This window comes from Pinus tabuliformis, chromosome 6 (genome assembly GCF_031772625.1).
Source record: "Pinus tabuliformis cultivar Carrire ecotype Pingquan chromosome 6, CPIR1, whole genome shotgun sequence".
Classification (NCBI taxonomy): Eukaryota; Viridiplantae; Streptophyta; class Pinopsida; order Pinales; family Pinaceae; genus Pinus; species Pinus tabuliformis.
The window spans coordinates 79,103,744-79,125,563 of NC_142292.1; the positions used below are offsets into that span (position 1 = coordinate 79,103,744).

Genomic DNA, 21,820 nt, shown 5'->3' on the forward strand with positions numbered 1-21,820 from the left:
TACATTATAGATAAAACAAATTTAATATTTTTAAGAAATGAGATGTTCACAAGTTTTATAGCTAGAATGAGGTGTTGACAAGTTTATTACATGGTCTATATATATTTATATATATTTAAATTTGTTTCACGTGATAACATCTCCTCTGGAAGCAATAAGCTTTTCCAGATTTATCCATCCTGCAAGAATAATAAGAAAACAAAACACAATTAAGGCCCCTTCATATTTGTTGAGAGTTGGTTTTGTGTTCAAAGTCCAGTCATAGGGAAATTATTTGTCACGATAAAAATATGCTTCCATTATGAAGTTAAGCAAAGCACATTAGGAATTTTCTGATTCCTCTCCACAATGCGCGTAGAGACATCTAAACATCATCTTTGCCAAAACTCACCAAGAAAAAACATCATCACATCATCTTTGCATCATTGCATCATCACATCCAGTCTGTCATACATCTTTAGGCATCAAAAGGCTTACATCCATTACTACAAAAGTTCTTAAGCACCTGCTACTGCATTAAAACTGGGTTATCCCTTGCATACAAACACCATAGGAAAGGGTGATTTTTCTACGTAAATCATAAAATAAAATCCTGGTCTCATAATCCTCGATGGGCATGCAAGACCAGCGACAGAGTTGATGCTGAATGCTGCGACCTAATTAGAATCTGAATCCACAGAAACTTAAAATCGAGGTCTAATTGATCTGACAAATTGATGACGTAATTGGTTATCAGAACCTTGGTTATACGCTAAAGCTCCATCAGTTCTATTATCACTAACATTCGATGGTATAGATGCTGCACACTGTTAATCAGGAAGTAGTTTTCCAGTCTACTTTGATCGACTCAGGAATAGAAGATACAATGCCTTGACCTTGTATACCTATAGCTAATAAGTGGCCCCAAGTGCAGACGATATTGTCCACACTGTGTTCCTGCAGCAGGTTCCTTGAAACCTGGCTTACCCAAGTTGTTACTGCTAAATAAACTGAGTGAAATCCAATTAGTCTGTACGTCGTCACATGTGATTACAGGTCTCCATAATCAGTTTGAACATATGCTTGTGCAGGCTGTGCTTGAACATGGAAGAAGTGTATAAGGAACACAGGGAAGAATCTAACGAACGGCTGCTGTCAGGGATTGTTGGTCCCACCCTTGTGTTCTCCTACAGCTGTAAAGCCAATAAACCATACATATTGACAAGAGTCAGAAGTACCACATATGCACACTGAGGTACCTGAAACATCTGGATTTGTACCAAAGAAATGAAATGCTACATTCTGAGGGCACGGGGACCAATTTGACAAATTGAACTCACCACTATTAGCACCAATATAACCAAGTGGAGCGTTGATGCTATGCTGGATCAAAATCACTTCAGAAAAGGATCCAATAAGTGCGGATGAATGAAGGTTTAGGTAATACCAATGCAATCAAACTGTGATTCCTCCTGCAAACCTTCATAGGAATTCAATGGTACTCTACACCTTGACACAAAGTATCCGAAATAGCAAAAACTGAAACACTAGATTAACCAATGTTTACATCATTCGCATTCTCTTCCTCTGAATCACTTAGAACTATTAGCTCAGAGTCCTTTTGGAGTTCAGAACAAACATGCTTGGAAATTCTCTGTAAAGTCTGATTACGTCTCAAAAATGAAGAGTCAAAACCTGGCATCATTATTTGTTGAAAAGTCGAGGTTCTCACTTCCACTTTCTTCCTGATTGATACTTGGATCTTCATCATCTCCATTTGTATCATTTGCACTGTAGTTGATGGCTGGCACAGTTTTTATATTCCCTGACAAGGTCCTCACTTCCTTCTTGATTAATACTTGGATCTTCATCATCTCCATTTGTATCCGTCGCACTGTAGCTGATGGCTCGCACGATTTTTGTATTCCCCTTTTTCCATCCATGGCATAGTATTTGCTGTAGATGATAAGATAGCACCACCTAATCCCAAATAACTATCTCAATTCCTCGTTATTCCAATTTTTAAAGGCAACTGACTTTCAAATATACCCTCACATTTAACCTGGTTCAAGCTTCCCTGTTGATGTGTAATTTTTCCAATTGAAATAATGATCGATCTATCTGGCCGATGCCAAGGCTCATAGAGCCAGGCATAACCTTCGAGCTTTGGATACCATCTCAATTCCTCTTTATTCCAATTTTTAAAGGCAATAGTCTCACATTTAATATGGTTCAAGTTTCCCTGCTGATGTGTAATTTTTCCAATTGAGATAATCATTGATCTATCTGGCTGATGCCAATGCTCACGGAGACTGGCATAACCTTCAACCTTTGGATACCAAGAAGCATCTGGTTTCACCTCAACTTCAGTTACGTCCTTAGAGTAGTTTTTCATCTGCCATATTAGATAATCATAAAGTTTTGACAGGTTAGGAATTAGCATAAATTTGATGTTCCTTTATCATCCTGTTCCCATCAAAAAATTGCAATAAATTACTTACAAAATTAATGATGCTGTCCATTGAATAATTCTCCTTGCACATAGGACACTGCCACTGCATGCGCAAATAAAGAAACTTTCATTTCTTATTTAAAAGCAAATGAAAATTTAAATAGCAAATAGTTGGAGAAATGGTTAAAGAAAGTGTGAATATTTCATGCCAGTGAATTTTCTAGCATGTTGGTCATACAAAAGATTCTAGTTCAAAACAACCCAAATGAATACAAGGTTTGAATTTACCAGAAGATTTTCTACGGGTTAGACCTGTCCGGAAAAACCCCAATACTCGAGAGAATCTTCTATAAATTGCCAAACAGAAGAAAATAATAGCACAACAGCAATTTGGTCTATAAATAAATGATTTTGACTAAATCATGATTCAGAGACATCAGGAGTGTTTCCTAAAATTTCAGAATTCCACAGAATAAGCTTTTAAGGAAAGTTTAAAATAAGACATACACAACAGTCAAGCAGTCAAAGATATGTCTGAACTAATAACACGAATAAGCTTTAAAGCATCAAAATGTCCAAGAAAATAGAGATCAAAATCATGTTTCGACAAATCACTGAAGTTAGAAAAGAAAAGGGCAAATTAGTTTATACTTTAATGATCTTTGAACATTTTGTTCTATAATATATCAGTGTTAGATAGGGATGCACTTCTCAAAACTTATTTTGACTCTTCAATAACAATGCATTTTAATACTTCAGATAATTCTCAAAATACTTTGTAATGCTAAATAAAGAAGATAAATTATAAAAGTCAAAGGAGAGGCATAAAAAGCACTTGTAATAAGGATAATAAACACAAGTTTACAAACCCTAATAAGAACAAAGGTGATGGTATATTGCCAAAGGACATATCCAATTGCAAAGTTGTAGGGAGTGATGATCTTGGAGGCAAAGGGATTGGTCAATTCTCCAAAAGTTATCAAACGTCATTGGAGGGGAAATAAATGCCCTCAAATAGTCACCTTCAATGCCACCTCAGGGGGATAGTGGACACAACTTACCCTATCCATAAAAAGAAACCAGGAGACTCACCATTTCTTCGATGATAAGTTAAGGGGGTTTAAGTAGCTACTTCCAAGTTCCATGGTCAAGTTCTGTTGGAGTCACTAGAAGAGAATCCAGATTTTCATTATGAATTTTTCTCTTCAAAGAAAGGTGAAGTTTAATCTTTAAACCCACCAAGAGGTTGACTAATATACTCCCAGGCAACAACACCAAAGGCGTTGCCTCAAAATCTAGGGCTCACAAGACAAAAACTAGACGAAGGGACAACAATGAGGTGTGGCCCACTGTCACCATAGCCACTACCTCATGCTCATTTATGTACTTTCACCACTAGGGAGGCTTGCCCTTATTAGGTCATCCATGAGAGATGTTAAATCCAAGGGATAAGGTGACAAGATAGGTTTGTAGAGGACAACTCTTCCTAAGAACAAGGCTCATCAAGCATGATGGGGCAATTCGCTTCCTCTAATGAGGCCTGTTCAGGGGATGAATGATATAGAGCTTTAGAAATAGCAAGCCAAAAGGATCAACCTAGAGTCACAAGGCAAAGAAAAGGCTTCCAAACAATCAATACCTTCAAATTAAGGAACGAGAAGGGAAAACTAGGGTTTTTCTGGAGCAAGATCTACCTAGGACATAAAGAATTTAGCTTTGAAATGGATAGATTAGCCACTACAAGGGGCTAATTTTGATGCAACCAACACTCTTCCAATGTTGAATCCTTCCACAAGTCAAAGTCTTCAACCCTAGTAAAATTTCATGCCCTAGCGCTAGCTAGCATCTTATCCTCAAGGGGTCAAAAATCAGATTTAGAGAGACATAATGTGATTTAAGTGAAGTTTTGTAGGTGATCAACAAAGTTACCAAGGCTAGGGTCTAGCCCTTGGGATGATGGAGTCTATGGGAGTGTAAAATATGCTAAATTTTGGCAAGGAGTAAGGGAATAATAAAACCCTAGGTTTCAAAACCCTAGCTATCACTTTTGTGAGGGAGCAAAGTCAATTGGGAGAGCTAGTTTAAAGATTCACCAATGGGATTGCCATTCACATTCTATGGGTGAGTAATGCATACAATGCTATCATCTAGATTCAATACAATGATTTTCAACAATAACTAGCAAATTAGAAACCCTAGATAATCAACCATTCCATATATTAGACACCCACAAAAAAAAATATCAAATCCAAAGTACACTTACAAGATAGAATGCATGAACAAGCCTTTATTGCTCCAAAATAACATCTTCGAGACCAAAGAAATAGCTCCAAATAGAAAAATACACTATAAAGTCACATCTCCACAAGAAAACAAAAAGATTGAAAATCTCTAAGAGGGCCAAAATAAGTCACAAGTGATGATGATCCAATACAATGAGCCTATCCTCTATTTATATGAGGATTAGGACTAATAGTAAGCCTAACAAAGACCCTAAAACAAGTTTGATGCTAAAATGTCCTAGAATTACAAGCCAACAGACTAGCTATATCAAAATGTGCCCTAATTTGTCCACACATGTGAGTTGCAGGCACTCTCATGCTAATGTCATCAATAGTAAATGCTCCAAATGCCATGTCCAAGGGTGATGAGGTGTCCAAGAAGGTGTAGATTCCTGTGAAGTTCATGATTCGAGAGTTGGGGTCCTAAGATCCAGTTGGGGTGCCACAAAGTGGTTTCCATAGGTCTCCAACTATTGGAAGTGGCCTCCTCCAGTGTTAGGGCTTCCTTTGGTGCAACAAACCCTCCCTAGTCTCTTAGTGTGAGATCATCCTCATCTGGGCTCTTAATCAATTGTTTTCCTTCAAGTTGTGTCAAGACCAACCTGGGGGCATGCTAGGTCTAGTTGTGTCAAGACCAGCCTAGGGGCATGCTGGGTCCAGTTGTGCCATCCTTAAGAATCCTCAAACTTGGGTCAAATTCAACCAATGTCTTGGGCACTGGGGGTGCTTTGGGACATATGTCATTGATGATGTTGCTAGGAGGCTCCTTACTCTCAATGCTTCACTTGTTTGTGCCAATGTACTCCTCGAAAGGGTCGGGGTGCATGTGGGGAGGGTGCCCAACACTTGGGCTACAGAACCACCTAACAAGAACAACATGGATTCTAGTGAAAGAAACTAGTCATTAGGGACAAAGATCAATAATGCATCTTAGTGAACCAAACTTGAATGTGAAGGAAAATTTAATACTTCAAACAAGGATCCCTTATTAAAATCAGGGCCCTGAACTTGCAAAAGTGTTTTTCCCTAAGTAGGGGTGGCTAAAGGTCAACCTTATTAGGCGCTTCCAGACACTAAGGGGAAGTAGCATTTCCCTAGTCCACCCCTCAATTATTAGGTGTTAGTGAATAGTAATGTGGCAACAGAGGGGATAAGACTTAATTGCCAAGTGTCATGGTCAAGGGTGCCAAATGATGGGGGTATCCACGTCCTGAGTGTATAGATGTGAGGAGGGAGCATTCGTAAATGCATGAGTTACCATTTCAACCTTGGTTTTTCCACCCCTCTTGTGTGCCTTTTACTTCTTGATTTTCCCTTGTATTACCACTTATAGCTCAAGGGTTAGAGCTTGCTTTGTATGAAGTAGAAATTTTATTATCCCTTTAAGATGAGTCAATTTATCGCTCATCGGGGTTGGGACATGCAAGGGCTCCTCTATGATAAAATGGAGCAACATGTGCTCAGGAATTGGGTGATAGACATATTTGGAAGGTAGAGTTCATGCTAGGATTTTTCCCACCCGCTAATTCTTCTATTCTTGGCCATCTTTTGCATTTTAACATTTCTTTTTGTTTCTTTTAGTAGCATCAACCTCCCGGGAAAAAAATTTGGGCCCTACTCAAGGTATGTGAACATATGAGTGCCGAGTCTTGAAGAACCAATGACAAGTTGTACCCAAAGAATGGAGGAGAGATATGGACTTGTAGTGTAGGATGGAAGGTGTTAAGTGTGACATAGGGAAGATGGAACATGTTATCTCAATCATGGTTTTCCAAGTGTGCCCCTCCTATAACCTAGTGGTCCTTAAGGAAAGTCCCAACGGACTAGGATCAAAGATTAACCCCCCAAGTAAGGTGAGAGATCAAGAATGCAATCAAGGTCTGCTAATCATCCAGATCACCCCATAATCCATACTAAATGCCCAAAGACAAACAAGTATAAGCACTCAAATGCAAAATGATCAAAATACCTTGTGAGTGGTTGCCCACCTTTGCCCAAATGCTAATCTAGATGGGTAAGAAACACATCGCTAATGCAAGTGGGGGAGATATATGGCATATCGTCAATAATGGTGGCTCTCAGGGGTTGTTGGTTTTCTGGCTGACCGGTTGGCTATCAAGTGGCGGACAAAAGTTTTCTCCTATGGGGTTACCCATTTTGTTGGGTCACATGGATTTTTCTTCATAGGGCCATTATCCTAGGAACAAAGCCCTTGTATGCTATAGACTTTAATTAATGAAACAAAAAATTTTGAAGGGAAGAAATTATTTGTACATGTGTATGAGATTGGTGTAATCATTTCCCTTCAGTTGTTATATTCTATTTAAATGTTAAAATCTTACACATTTTTTTGGGTCAATAGATCTAATCTATTGGGAAGCAATTAACCAAATCATTGGGGTTAGAAATTAGCATGGTATCAAAGCACAACTTCTGAAGACTAATCTATAAGAGTTGCACAAGAAGATTGATCCACAAAGCACAAAAAGAATCAACCAGAAGTTAATGTACAAGAGATATTCGTGCAGGAGTCAAAGATTGTACAAATCAAGCCATAGGCAGACGCAGCTAGGCAAAAAATTGCATTCAAGGTTGGCCATATGTCATACAATGCCTAAGATAGATATCAAAGTGGTAGTTGTCCAACTTTGTAGTAAAGGCTAACCATATGGTGATTGAGAAAAAGAAAAAGGGGGTGGGTGGGTGGTGGGGGCTTCCAGCTTCCACTAAGGTTGTATGGCGAAAAAAAAATGAGTTTGAAACATAAAAAGTGGATTGTAGCCATAGGCATCAAGTGCAATTGACAAAAAAAGGTCGTGATGGGCTAGCGCACGAGCTAAAAGTAAATAAATACAACTTCTAGCTGCCAATCTGCGTGTAGAAAACACGAAAGGATTGTCACCAAGTCCGAGACATGTAAAAAGATCCCAACAATAGCCAAGTTAAGGGATGCAAACACTGAAAGCCATTAGATCATGTGCATGAAGTCGTTAGTGTGCAGGGGTAACCATACACTATTATACATAGCCACAGAGTTCCATATAGTAGCCACAAAAGCCGAATGATGCGTGGAGGTTGATAGAAGAGAAGTTTGGGCTGTAAATTCATACTAGTTTGTACATGTAGTGTAGTAGCATGGTGACAACAACTACAATGTACAGCGGGTACATGGGCATGATATCTATAAGTGCCAACAAAGCTATCAATGCAGCCAATACTGATTAGTGGAGGTCATCCTTCAGAGGAACAGAGGGAGACCTTACCAATTGAAGGTTTGACATAAAATATTTTTTTGTGGGGGTTTTCAAAGGACCGAAACACATAATCATAAGAAATCTTACATATCTACAAACCAGTAGCATTCTTTTTTCTTGTGGGTGCTATGACTTAGCACAAGAAAGTTATTGTCGAATCTAGAAATGGCAACATCTAGTCTTAGATTTGAGGATAGGTTGGATGGAGCATCTAACTTCTTGCCTTGGGAGGCAAGGGTTACCTTGCTACTGAAGGAGATATTGCCTTCCTCACTAAGAGGGAGTGTTGATATGGGGTTTAATGGTAAGTTTCGCTGGGTGAAACCCACGAGATGGAGGTTCAAATCTCATTGAGTATATGGCCTATTGTGTCTTGGCTAGAAGAGTAGGTGACCCCCGAGCAGACATCTCGGCTCTTGTTGAGGCATAAGTTAATTGCTATTGTGTGCGGCTTGTAGGTTGTCGCACCTAGCCTAGGTTTATAGTGGCAGCCAGTTAGATTTGATCCTAGGCCTGTTCAGGATAACTCTCACCAGTTACCAATTATCCTAGATTAAAAAAAAAGAATAGCTTGGGAAGGTACTTCCAAAGAAGCCTGTGTTTAGGCATGTGAAAGTCACCTAATTGACCCTTAATCTTAGGAATTAATTAATTAAAGTAAATGGCTTTTAAAAGATACAGTGAGTTAATATAATGAAATACAATGGTTATTTACATAAATGAATTAGATGAATCTCAATCATTGATCTAAAGTGTTCTTGAGATCTAATCTCAACCATCAATCACTTTGGAAATTATGGTTGTGGATTCAATCAATAACTCGAACTTTTAAAAAGAAGGCTAGTCTAAGGGAGAATACACATCTTTGAACACAAAACGGGGAGTGTTAGAACTCGGTGATTGGGTGAAGGATATTCATTCCAGTGTGCAGGGTGTGAAGAAGAGTGAAAGGGGCGGTAAGCGATGGGTCCAAATCAGCTAGCAAATCGAAGTACAAATGGTTTGATCAATTGAATTAATTCCAAGTTCTTGTTGCATTAGTATTTTTCCTCAAATGGCCATTACCCCAAGAAGGGAGCCCTTGTATGTTGTAGAATTAAATTAGAGAAACAACAGATTTTGACGGGAAAATTCATGTATGCATGTGTATGAAATTGGTGCGATCATTTTGCTTTTGTCGTTATATTTTATTAAGTGTTAAATTCTCATCCATGTTTTTAATTTAGTAGATTTAATCTTCTAGGGAGTAATTATCAAAGGTTGTTGAGGTTAACGAACCAAAGCTCATACTTGATGAGATGAGCAAGAGAGTTGAAGAGGGAATATGTTATAAGTTTGATGAAGCCTTAAATAGAGATGAAGACAAATAAAAATTCAAAAAGGACTTGAAGATGGATAAACAAAGTTGATAGATGGTACAATAATTCAGTTTCAAAAGGGGAAGGAATAGAAGATATAACAAGGCTGCCACAAATTTCTTAAACTTGAAGTAGAGATCATGGTTAAAGACAAAATATGATAGTATTATCTCAGAAGTGACCACAATCAAAGATCAAGAACATAAGCTAGGGCACGGTACTATACTAGAAAGGAAGATTAATGATAATGTTGTGCATGATGGAGAAAAACCTTAAAAGGTGGAACAATATTGATATCCTCATTACTAGGAACGCCTATAATGAATACAGGAAAGTGCATATCAGTAACCTCATTCAAAGAAAATAAATGGAAGAACCAATGGAATTCATGTACTCAAAAGCCAAGGAACAAGTATATGATAAAACTAAAAACTACAACAAATTGGAAAAATGATGATAATACATGGAATAAAAAGAAAACTACCTAGTAGTGTTAGATTATCAAGGATTGGCACCAATAATAATTACAAATGGATGGATAGATAATTAAGCATGGAAAGCACTAAGAAAAAATAAGAGGAATTCTTACTATTTGAAATCATCTTAGTGCTTAAAGGACAAATCTCTAAAGGAGGGAGGGCATGTTGTTCCCTTATCACAACATAATGGGTCCTATGGATCCATCAAGGCCAGTTGAATCATAAAAGTCAATGTAATGGATCATTGTGGTGTCTTTTATCATGTTAATTGATGCCCCTAATATTATTTTATCATATTTTAATGTACCATCCATGATTTCTAGCTTTATGACTAATGTCTATTGTATATATTTATAGTGCTTTTCCAAGAAATATAACATAATCCCTTCCATTATTTAAAATAAGGAATACATATGATTTTTTGACAAAACATTAAGGTGCATAAGCTCAGTTATAGAGTTCACAAACAAAACCTCCATAAAACTCCAAAATAGATCATCGAAAATGAAAACTACCCATTATATAGATTTTTCAAACTACCCATTATATAGATTTTTCAAACCTCTCACAAAGCAATCCCCATCGTAAAAAGTCTTACAAGGAGAGACCTTGGATCTTTGCAACAAGCTCTCAATAGGTGTGACAAATGTGGATTTTAGTGAAGCTTAATTTGATTTCTTTCACGTGTTGAAAACTATCAAATACACCTATATTTCTTTGCGTTCTAATTCCCCTTAGCCATTCCACCACCAGTAAATAGTATCCATAAATATCGATGAACCCGAGTCCTCCTTCCATGGATAATTTCATCAAAATAGATAAGACCTTGATTTCTTCATAGCCATAGGTGATTGTGCGCCACTGCACAAAACACACTCAAATTTGATTTTGTGGAAGTCAGAAAGGTGAACCTCGATATTTTGAGGTGCCTTCAAATACACATGAATACTTGAAGTCTCTATTCTTGGATCTACAACAAATCAATACTTTTTCACCTTTGTTGGTTTCTCAAACAGTAGATAGGCTCGTTTAAGTTTGCAAAAGATTTTGTATGGTTATTTACATGCTCCTTGGAATAGGAACTCATTCCTAGTTAGCAATACCACCCATAAAATAAAACATGGAAGAGGTCGATGTGCTTCAGGTCTTACCTCTTGATATTCCAACCAGATTTCTGATGTTTCTTCTGTGTCTTCATACCATACCCCTTTGCCACTAGTGATAGATTTTGTAGCAATACATACCACTTCAGTAAAATAACATTGAACAGAAATCTGATTGATGCTTGCATAATTTTCCATAGATAATGGGCAACTCCCAGGACTCTGCCAGCTTTTTTTGTAGTATATCCCAGATCAAAGATTTTATTGTTTTTTTCGAGGAAAAGTCGTAAGAAATCATGATATTTTAAGGGCGGCTAAAACTTTCAAATATGCTGCCAGTTTGAAATATCCTTTTCCTCCTTTTTTTAAGAGCTGCAAGGTATCTTAGATTAACCTTGTAGTCATTTCCTATTTCATTTTCAGCCCATACAAGACTGTTTGGTTTATCTCTTAATCTTATATAATCCAACTAGGGGGCAGAGACATATCGGTTCTACTGTAGTGCCAAATCCTTGTCGAGTCCTACCCGGCTTGCATCCTCATTGTTCCTGTCATAAAATGCTTCCAAATAAAACCAATTTTAAGAAATGTAAGAGGGCAATCAAACGTTGTGAGATGCTTGACATATGGAGGCCTCCTATCTATGAATCAGTTCGTTCCAATATGGACCTTCTGTCCGTTTCCAATTAGCTAGGAAAGACGATCACCAATGATTGAGAAGTCTTTTAGTACCTCTTTCCATACTATAGATCATCCAGAAATCGATTTTCTAGGGTTTCTTATCCAGTCCTCCAGGATTGATGGTTCAATATATTTCCACTTCATCACACTCTGCCACAAAACTTCAGTAAAGAGGACTCTCCGCATTACCTTTGTAGCCAACGATTCTAAAAATGGAGAGAAAACTTTGAATCCCCAGCTTCACTACTTCTTAGGCCTTAATGGTGTTTTCCATTTAACTAAAAGTATGCCACCATATTCTCTCATTCCTGCCCAAACATACCTGGAGCACATTTTCATTATCTTGTTTAGTATGTCTGTGGGTATTGAAGGAAAAGACGTCTGATAAATAGGTGTGAACTCAAACTTGTCTTTAACAAGGGTCAGGCTCCCTCTTATGAATATCCACCTGTTATATAAAAAAATGGCCCTTTTTCAGTCTTTAAAAATAGTCATAGCCAGTCTTTGTAGTAGTTATTTTCCTTCAAGTGAAAACCCAAATACTTTGTAGTCTCTTCAAATTCTGTAACTTTAAATAGAAACAAAATCTTAATTCTAATAGAAGTTGGACCATCAATCTGGTGCAAGGTTATGGTTGAATTTTAAAGGTAGGTCTTTATTCATGTAGCTATACAGCATTGAAGAAGAACATTTCCTATCATTTTTGCCTCCCGGGAAGAACCATAATATCCTATACAAAGAGTATATGGGTGATAGTGAGTTCTTTGGTCACTTGAATTACTTTTATTTGTCATCCTTCGTTTAGACTCTTCAAAATTCTACTGAGAACCTTTGGCACTAATAAGAAGAGTAAAAGTGACAGGGCGCGTCTTGACTAAATCCTCTCTGTGGCTGGAAAAAATAAGGTGACCCATTTATAAGGCAACGTATGATATTGTAGATATGCACTTACCTATCCAATTGACAAAGTGGATATCAAACCCTATGTGAAGCATCAATTACAATCTTAAGAAAATTGAATCCACTCTATCATATGTATTTGAGAGATTTAACTTGATGACGGAGGAGGTAGTATTCCTTGATTTAATAGTGTGGAGCACCTTGGGAAATTCCCACCATATCAAAAATCTGCCTTCCTGGAAGAAAACCAAACTGCTCATCAGAGATGATAGCCTTCAGGCTATTACTTTGGCATAATTTTGTAAACACATCTGCATAATCGTTAATGAGATTTGCCAATTTGCGTGAAAGAGAAGGGGCTTATTCATATTGAGGTTGTTCGCAATGAAGGTGGAGTTGAAAGAACGAAAGTCATTCCCCATGGATCTTGGTTCTTCAACAAGTAGTGACAAGTATTCCCTTATCTCTTTAAAGAAGCCTTCCAAAAGCTCAATGGTCCAGCCATCTATGACTAAAGATTTATCACCTTGAAAAGAGTTTTTATACTTTTTAAAGATACTCCTCACTTACATGGGCATTGAGTGAATCATTTTGCTCATCTAAGAGCAATCTGTTCAAAAGAGAGATGTATAGGAAAATTTCAGAAATATTCAACTTATCTGGCTTCTTGTAGATTTTCTTGTAGTGATCCACACGCACTTTAACAACATCTTTAAAGAAAGACAGAATGAACAAGGCCATTGATGTCATACACGTGAAAAAAGGTAAGAGTTTTATTCTCCTCCTTTCAACCACTCTGCCTTAGCTTTTTATCTCCATAATGCCTCTTCCCAAGCTAGAAATTTGCTTCTATATTCTTCTAGACTCGCATCAGAACATAACATTTGTTAGGTCATCATGTATGACCTCTAGTTTATCTTCCGCTTCCGTAAGGGCCTGCTGGTTCTGAGAGTTTTGTCCTTTAAAGTTTCATCCACTGCAATGGCTTTAATCCTCAACACGTTTATGGGAAGGGCCTCGATGGCTTACTCTCTAGAACCTATATCATAGGGGATCCATTCAGCTTTAAAGAAGATGATTCAGGTGCCCAGAATGGTGAGGAAGATCAACCATGCACACATGGTGCTCCAGTTGTGGTTCTATGTGATAATCCAGACTCATGCAATGAAAGTATTTTGAACCACTTTTCATCAAGCTTACATGGATACAAGAAGACCAGATACACACAAATTTAGCATTGTCCAGTATGATGTAATATCTCTTCAAGCGAATGAGATCCTAGTTTTCAAATCCATTCATTGCATATCCTAACATCATTGCATTCATGACAACCCAACTCATCTAGGCCTTCTATTATAGACGTGGTGTGCATCATTTATGGTCTTGCGTTTCAGACACGTTATAAGGAAAGCAACCACAAAACCATCAGATTGAAATCCATATCTAATTATACATTTGTGGCAAGCTTTTCATGTCTCGCAGCTACCAAATTGACACATGCAAGAAGCACACATGAAAATCTGTCCACATATAGCTCCATGTCAGTCAATTACATTTCTGAGAAAGTGCCAGAGCTTCCAACTCTACACATATCCCACAATCATTGCATTCCATGAGACAACATCCTGTTCTACCATTTCTTGAAAGACCTTTACAAATATCTGGGATACCCATTCAGCAAATATCTAACAACCAATGCATTCTAGGAAACAGCATTATATTCAGGCAAATTTCCAAACACTGTCCAAGCTTCATGTCTAGTTACATTTGACAGAAGATGTCTAAAAGGCATCTCCAGCTACAACATCAGAAAGTAACCAACGTCTCCATGACATCGACAAGAATTTTCTCCAGCTACAACATCAGAAAGTAACCAACGTTTCCATGACATCGACAAGAATTTTCAAATTTGCACACAACAACGAACCGAGTCTTTCCTGAGAAAAGGAGGCTGAATTGGTTGAGCGGCAGGTTGTCTTGTCTAGTAGGCAGTTTGACCAGGTGACCAGGGCTACCAGTTTGACTTTTGTTTAGATGTACAATTTCTCAAAGGAAAAAGGTTGTTGGGTTTTTCTCGAATGAGTATGAGTTTTTTAAGGATAAAGATCTTGTGTTTTTGTTAGGCTGGAGTGTGAGTTTTCCTAGGCTAAAAATCTTGTGTTCTGATTGTGCTGTCTCTTTATGATTCTACTATTCTACTACTCTTCTGTGTAATTGTGTAAAATAAGAAGTCAAATCTGAGACAAAGAAGAAGTCGCAGCTGAGGCTGAGAAGAAGTCAAATACGAGGCAAGAAAAGAAGATAAATCTGAGACAAATAAAAGAACGAATTTGTGGCAGAGCTGGGCAACAAAACCGAGTCTTTCCTGAGAGAAGAAGAAGGTCGAATTTGTTGAGCAGCAGATCATCTTGTCTGGTAGGCAATTTGACTGTGTGACCAGGTTTGTAAGTTCGACTTTTGTTTCACTTAAATGTATCTATGTTGAGTGAACAATTTCTCTACAGAAAAAAATTGTTGGGTTTTCCCTTAATCGGTTTTTTTTGGTAAAAATTTTATGTTCTTGTTTGACTATCTCTTTATGATTCTACTGTTTTACTATTAAAAATCTTTTATGTAATTGTTTAATGATAAATGTAAATACAACTGAATGAATATCATTAAAAGTAATTATCGGTTAAGAAAACTATAAAAAGTCAACAAATTCTACCTCCACGGACTTTGTGGCCCCACCAACAGTTGTACAGCTCATTATTAATTGTCCCCGGGTATTCAAAAGCTGAGGCTGTGCATAATCAAAAGAAAGCCATCGGAACACAAACAAAAGTGTCGCTATCATCTAATCCGTTTCAGGTCCTTGTGCTTCAGTCAATTCTCGACGACTCCTCATCGTGAATTAGAGATTATTGATCCCTGCCACGTGAGAGCTTTCTGCGCCTAAATTAAGAGTTGCCCGAGTGCATTATTATTTTGAAAGCCGCTTTACAAGTATTAGGCAATTCCTTGTTAGAGGCGATTCCTTGCTGAAGTCAAGAAGGATTAATTGCTCAAACCGAAACGTGAAGAGTCGTCCCAGAAACCTAATTCACCCAAAAGCTCGTATACTTCATATTTCTCAATCTCGAATTGAATTGTACTGCTTTTATTAATAACCAAGTCCAGTCGGTGGACTAAATTCAGAATCTCTCCATGCAAAGTGCTCAATTTTTAGCCTAGTTTCAGATCTTTTAAACAAGCATCTTTTTAAACATGAACATCTTTTCAAAATAATCCTAAATACTAATATATATTGATACTCAGCATCTACACATGTAAGAAGTAGCAAGTAGCAAGCCAAAAAAAAGGTTCTTTGAGAATGCAGACAACAGAAGAATATATCACATTGATAAGAACAGATCCAACGTTCGCTAGATTTGAGACAATACCTGAAGCAGGACGTTGTTGTTTTGATTTGGAAAGAGAATTCACATATTCCAATCCCGGCACTCTTTGAGGACTCGAATTTAAATCGGGAGTCTTAAAAATCAATGAATTTGTTGATGGTGGAGCCGCAAATGCTTCATATTTTTGGCTTTCCAGTGACCTATACTTCGGCTTCGGTTTCTCACCAGAAGATAGGTACAATGTAACTTCCCGCAGAGACCGGAATCGAAAGCCGGTAGATTTTTGGACATAATACTAAAGTAAACAACCATTTTATTGGTGTAAATAAAAATGAGACATATGACCCTGCTGTCGCGCCAGATTCTCGGTATCTTATCTCCGTTATCCATCCTTTACGAAACCACTGGGGAAGCTTTTGAACAGTATTCTTTTTATTTTCCGGTGCTTTCTGACTCTTCGTTCCCTTGCGCTGGAATCGCAGTACTAGGCTGTATAGCATTGTAACGGCTCTCAGTAGATTCTGTCAGGGTGTCCTCTGGTCTTGAGAAATCTGTCTTCAAACCTGTAATATTCATATGGTCTTCTCTGAGTAGGCCACTGTTACTGATCACATGGGTACATTGATCATTTTCCAGTTCAGATAAATCAACCTGACACAATTTCACAATCCTTTTTTATGGCTCCAACTGGGGAAGACTGCTTTGAAGGGAACTCATTATCTGAGAGTCTTCCATTTCCAAAAGGTGAAAAACAACTTATCTGCATTACTGGCACAGGTAATCCCTCCACAAACAGTAGCTCAAATTCATCAGCCTTGTCATCCTTATAGTCCTTACTGTAATTTATTCCCAGTTTATCACAGCCTATTTGCAGCTTAAATGGTGATACTTTGACTTGATAATTATCTCCAATCCGGGGGGTAATATGTGGACTATCAGAATCATCACTGGAGTAAGTAGATGCTGATGACAGTAATGGACTTCCACATATTTCATGAATTGGCTCACTCCCATCATTGCTTTCATGAAGAGATGACTGCATTTCCTGTATTGTGAAAGCCAGTCTCTTCATCTAATGACAGTATAGAGATCTGAGCAGACAAACAGTTTTTTTTAGGAGCCGAGCATTATCAAGTTTGAGGCCATAAACAGCAGTAGCGACACACTAAAGTACTTGAAATGGGAAATTGGTGGATAACAAAATAGACAAACTTAGATTCAACACATCAAACAGTGGTTTCCTTTTCCTTTAGTCCTAGCCAAATCTGAAAGCATAATAATTGAGTTCAGAGTTAATCTACGTATGTTTCATCATTAACACAAGATAAGCTTATTATGGTACACATGTAAGGATCAAATCAGAAATTCCTTTAATTGATTGATTGCACAGCTCATAAATCTTGGATAGACTGAGGAAATTCAATACCAAACACTGCTGTAAAAGAAGAAATCCATCTTGACTAGCAACCATGATTTCAATCTTGCAGATGACTTGGAGCTAAGAGATTTATGGGAAAACCATTTCAAACCACCTTCAAACTTGGATTGAGAACTGTTCACTTACCTGCAAACAAGAAAATAAGAACGGTCTCATACAGACAGTAGGTGAGCAAGGTTTCACTCTTGTAAGCCCAGGGGGAGGCCGAGGATTGGTATCACCACTCCAGACCTCAGGGAATGGTTCCCAAGGTGCCGTGGCTCTTCCTCTGCTTCAGAAGGTGCCACATTATCTGAACTTTTCCCTGCTTTTGGGGTGGAACATGAGCGAGGAAGCAGAAAACCAAACCCCCATCTGCAGAAAAGAATGAATCAAGACCGCTGTAAGAGAGCCTTTTCCAGGCTCCCATGAAGGCTATTTTTGTCAAACGGTTGGAGTACCCGTAACGCCTAGCTCAAAAGAACCTGCAGAATTGATGCCATAAGAAAATCTCCGTAACTGAATCATACCAGATTTTAATCGGATGGTACACGTGATTTTGGGCAACATACAAGGGAGCAGCATGTGCCTACGCAAGAAAATTCCTTAAAGTTCATAACGCAGATTTTAAAAAGCAACTCTTCTTACTCAAAGAATTGAGTTCACTTTTTTTTAATGCTGTCCACATGTTTCTCATCATAGGTTAATTTGTCATTTAGGTTAAATCTATTGCAGAACCAAGAAGATTAATCTGATCCAACTGGATTATGAAATTCAGTTCATATGTATCAGTTAGGTTAAATATATTGCTGTATTATTAACGACAGCATACCATTTTTACGTTTACACAACAAATTGAATTTTTGACGAGAAAACTTTACCTCTGGGATCTCATGTTTCAAATGCTCAGGTATGTCAGGAAAAAGGCGTGCCAACGATTCCTTTTGCCGCCATCCAGAGAAAATGCGCTGGCCCTGGATACACTTTCTGCTTCTTGTCTTTCTAGATTCTGCCCATCTGCAATATGACTCTGTATTGAAGAACTTGCCGTAATAGTGTGCTAATATATCCCCCATTTCTTTAGTTTCCACAAATCTTTTCACTGCTTTAAGATTTTTCCCAAAAGTATACAGCCCAAGTATGAATAAATCTTCCTCACTTTTACTCCAGGATGCACTCGGGCTGCCAGGCAATATCATGTAACCTTTTGAGCTTGCGTCTTCCCCTATATTATGTATTCCTTTCTGCTGAACCTGGCAATTGGAATCAATGCAGTGCTTGTGTAAGTCCAAAAAACCAACTTTTATCTTCTTGACCATCTTGCAACCAACCCTGCCCCTTTTTCTTCGATGCCCATCACAATAGGAAGAAGTATCAAGCACAGTATTAGCTGCCACAGTAGATTCTGTCAGGGTGTCCTCTGGTCTTGAGAAATCTGTCTTCAAACCTGTAATATTCATATGGTCTTTTCTGAGTAGGCCACTGTTACTGATCACATGGGTACATTGATCATTTTCCAGTTCAGATAAATCAACCTGACACAATTCACAATCCTTTTTTATGGCTCCAACTGGGGAAGACTGCTTTGAAGGGAACTCATTATCTGAGAGTCTTCCATTTCCAAAAGGTGAAAAACAACTTATCTGCATTACTGGCACAGGTAATCCCTCCACAAACAGTAGCTCAAATTCATCAGCCTTGTCATCCTTATAGTCCTTACTGTAATTTATTCCCAGTTTATCACAGCCTATTTGCAGCTTAAATGGTGATACTTTGACTTGATAATTATCTCCAATCCGGGGGTAATATGTGGACTATCAGAATCATCACTGGAGTAAGTAGATGCTGATGACAGTAATGGACTTCCACATATTTCATGAATTGGCTCACTCCCATCATTGCTTTCATGAAGAGATGACTGCATTTCCTGTATTGTGAAAGCCAGTCTCTTCATCTAATGACAGTATAGAGATCTGAGCAGACAAACAGTTTTTTTAGGAGCCGAGCATTATCAAGTTTGAGGCCATAAACAGCAGTAGCGACACACTAAAGTACTTGAAATGGGAAATTGGTGGATAACAAAATAGACAAACTTAGATTCAACACATCAAACAGTGGTTTTCTTTTCCTTTAGTCCTAGCCAAATCTGAAAGCATAATAATTGAGTTCAGAGTTAATCTACGTATGTTTCATCATTAACACAAGATAAGCTTATTATGGTACAAATGTAAGGATCAAATCAGAAATTCCTTTAATTGATTGATTGCACAGCTCATAAATCTTGGATAGACTGAGGAAATTCAATACCAAACACTGCTGTAAAAGAAGAAATCCATCTTGACTAGCAACCATGATTTCAATCTTGCAGATGACTTGGAGCTAAGAGATTTATGGGAAAACCATTTCAAACCACCTTCAAACTTGGATTGAGAACTGTTCACTTACCTGCAAACAAGAAAATAAGAACGGTCTCATACAGACAGTAGGTGAGCAAGGTTTCACTCTTGTAAGCCCAGGGGGAGGCCGAGGCCGAGGATTGGTATCACCACTCCAGACCTCAGGGAATGGCTCCCAAGGTGCCGTGGCTCTTCCTCTGCTTCAGAAGGTGCCACATTATCTGAACTTTTCCCTGCTTTTGGGGTGGAACATGGGCGAGGCAGCAGAAAACCAAACCCCCATCTGCAGAAGAGAATGAATCAAGACCGCTGTAAGAGAGCCTTTTCCGGGCTCCCATGAAGGCTATTTTTGTCAAACGGTTGGAGTACCCGTAACGCCTAGCTCAAAAGAACCTGCAGAATTGATGCCATAAGAAAATCTCCGTAACTGAATCATACCAGATTTTAATCGGATGGTACACGTGATTTCTATCGTCTAACATTTAAATCAAAGGCTTACGGGTGGCATTGGAGGGAGTTCTTTTCATAGGGAAACGCCTTACGGCGTAACAAGTATTAGACAATTCGTTGTTAGAGGCGATTCCTTGCTGAAGTCAAGAAGGATTAATTGCTCAAACCGAAACGTGAAGAGTCGTCCCAGAAACCTAATTCACCCAAAAGCTCGTATACTTCATATTTCTCAATCTCGAATTGAATTGTACTGCTTTTATTAATAACCAAGTCCAGTCGGTGGACTAAATTCAAAATCTCTCCCTGCAAAGTGCTCAATTTTCAGCCTAGTTTCAGATCTTTTAAACAAGCATCTTTTTAAACATGAACATCTTTTCAAAATAATCCTAAATACTAATATATATTGATACGCAGCATCTACACATGTAAGAAGTAGCAAGTAGCAAGCAAAAAAAAGGTTCAGATCCAACGTTCGCTAGATTTGAGACAATACCTGAAGCAGGACGTTGTTGTTTTGATTTGGAAAGAGAATTCACATATTCCAATCCCGGCACTCTTTGAAGACTCGAATTTAAATCGGGAGTCTTAAAAATCAATGAATTTGTTGATGGTGGAGTCGCAAATGCTTCATATTTTTGGCTTTCCAGTGACCCATATTTCGGCTTCGGTTTCTCACCAGAATATAGGTACAATGTAACTTCCCGCAGAGACCGGAATCGAAAGCCAGTAGATTTTTGGACATAATACTAAAGTAAACAACCATTTTATTGGTGTAAATAAAAATGAGACATATGACCCTGCTGTCGCGCCATTCTCGGTATCTTATCTCCGTTATCCATCCTTTACGAAATCATTGGGGAAGCTTTTGAACAGTATTTTTTTTATTTTCCGGTGCTTTCTGACTCTTAGTTCCCTTGCGCTGGAATCACAGTATTGGGCTGTATGGAAATGACTCTGCTCAATCATTATAACGGCTCTCGGTACTGGGCTGTATGGGAATTACTCTGCTCAATCATTGTAACGGCTCTGTTTTCCAGCTCAAATCCCTGAAACGGAGAATAAGAAATATGTACACACAATTAATTAAACGACTTAAACGGTGATAACAGTAAAGAAATGTTTGATCTAAAAGCTTACAAACAGGTTTTAGGAAGAAAAGTGTTGATTTCATGCTTTGAATAAGGAAGAACTAATTTTTTTTCGGGAAAAGTGTTGATTTCAAAGGAAGAACTAATTTTTCTAAGTTATTTTGGAAAGAGTTCCAATCTAGATATAAACAAACTGAAAATAATATTAGAGCTTCTCAATAGTTTGGTAGAAAAATAATGATATTAATAGTGCTAAATATTAATAATATTTAACACTATAGTACAACAATTTACTTGAACCTGCAACATTTCATCTCAAATTTCATTTAGGACAAGTATATTCAAACTCTGATTATTAGTTGATTTCAAGTCTTGTTTTAAGGCCTTTTTCCTTCTGTGGTTTTTTACTTTGCTTTTGATTATTGCTTTAGTATTTTTCAACTTCTCTTAGCCAAATAAAATACCAAATATTCAAAAATATGTCATGTTATGATCCATAGCCATTGAAACAGAGGTGATGTAAGCATCTTCCACTTCAACAATATAGTCTCACTCCTGTGTATAAATTATTGAAGAAATAAAATCAGTAAACAAAATAAAA

General features: G+C 37.8%; 1 protein-coding gene across 4 annotated transcripts; it reads right to left on the reverse strand.

Annotated features, from left to right (window-relative positions):
• Positions 1 to 430: 430 nt before the first annotated feature.
• LOC149257347 (uncharacterized) lies at positions 431 to 21,168 on the reverse strand. Of its 4 annotated transcripts, none has more exons than XR_016256715.1 (6): positions 20,625 to 21,168; positions 19,731 to 20,434; positions 18,167 to 19,258; positions 2,481 to 2,534; positions 1,320 to 2,374; positions 431 to 1,172 (listed from the first exon to the last, which is right to left on the reverse strand). XR_016256715.1 is itself a non-coding variant. In XM_089414076.1 (6 exons), exons 4-6 carry the CDS (start codon positions 18,932 to 18,934, stop codon positions 1,979 to 1,981), a joined length of 1,218 nt encoding a protein of 405 aa, XP_089270202.1. In that variant the 5' UTR covers positions 18,935 to 19,258; positions 19,731 to 20,074; positions 20,224 to 20,434; positions 20,625 to 21,168; the 3' UTR covers positions 431 to 1,978. The 4 variants fall into 4 exon arrangements, 3 of the variants coding, with proteins under 3 accessions (XP_089270202.1, XP_089270201.1, XP_089270205.1); XM_089414076.1 differs by having other exon boundaries at positions 431 to 2,374; positions 19,731 to 20,074; positions 20,224 to 20,434; XM_089414075.1 differs by having other exon boundaries at positions 431 to 2,374; positions 19,731 to 20,074; positions 20,181 to 20,434.
• Positions 21,169 to 21,820: the final 652 nt, after the last annotated feature.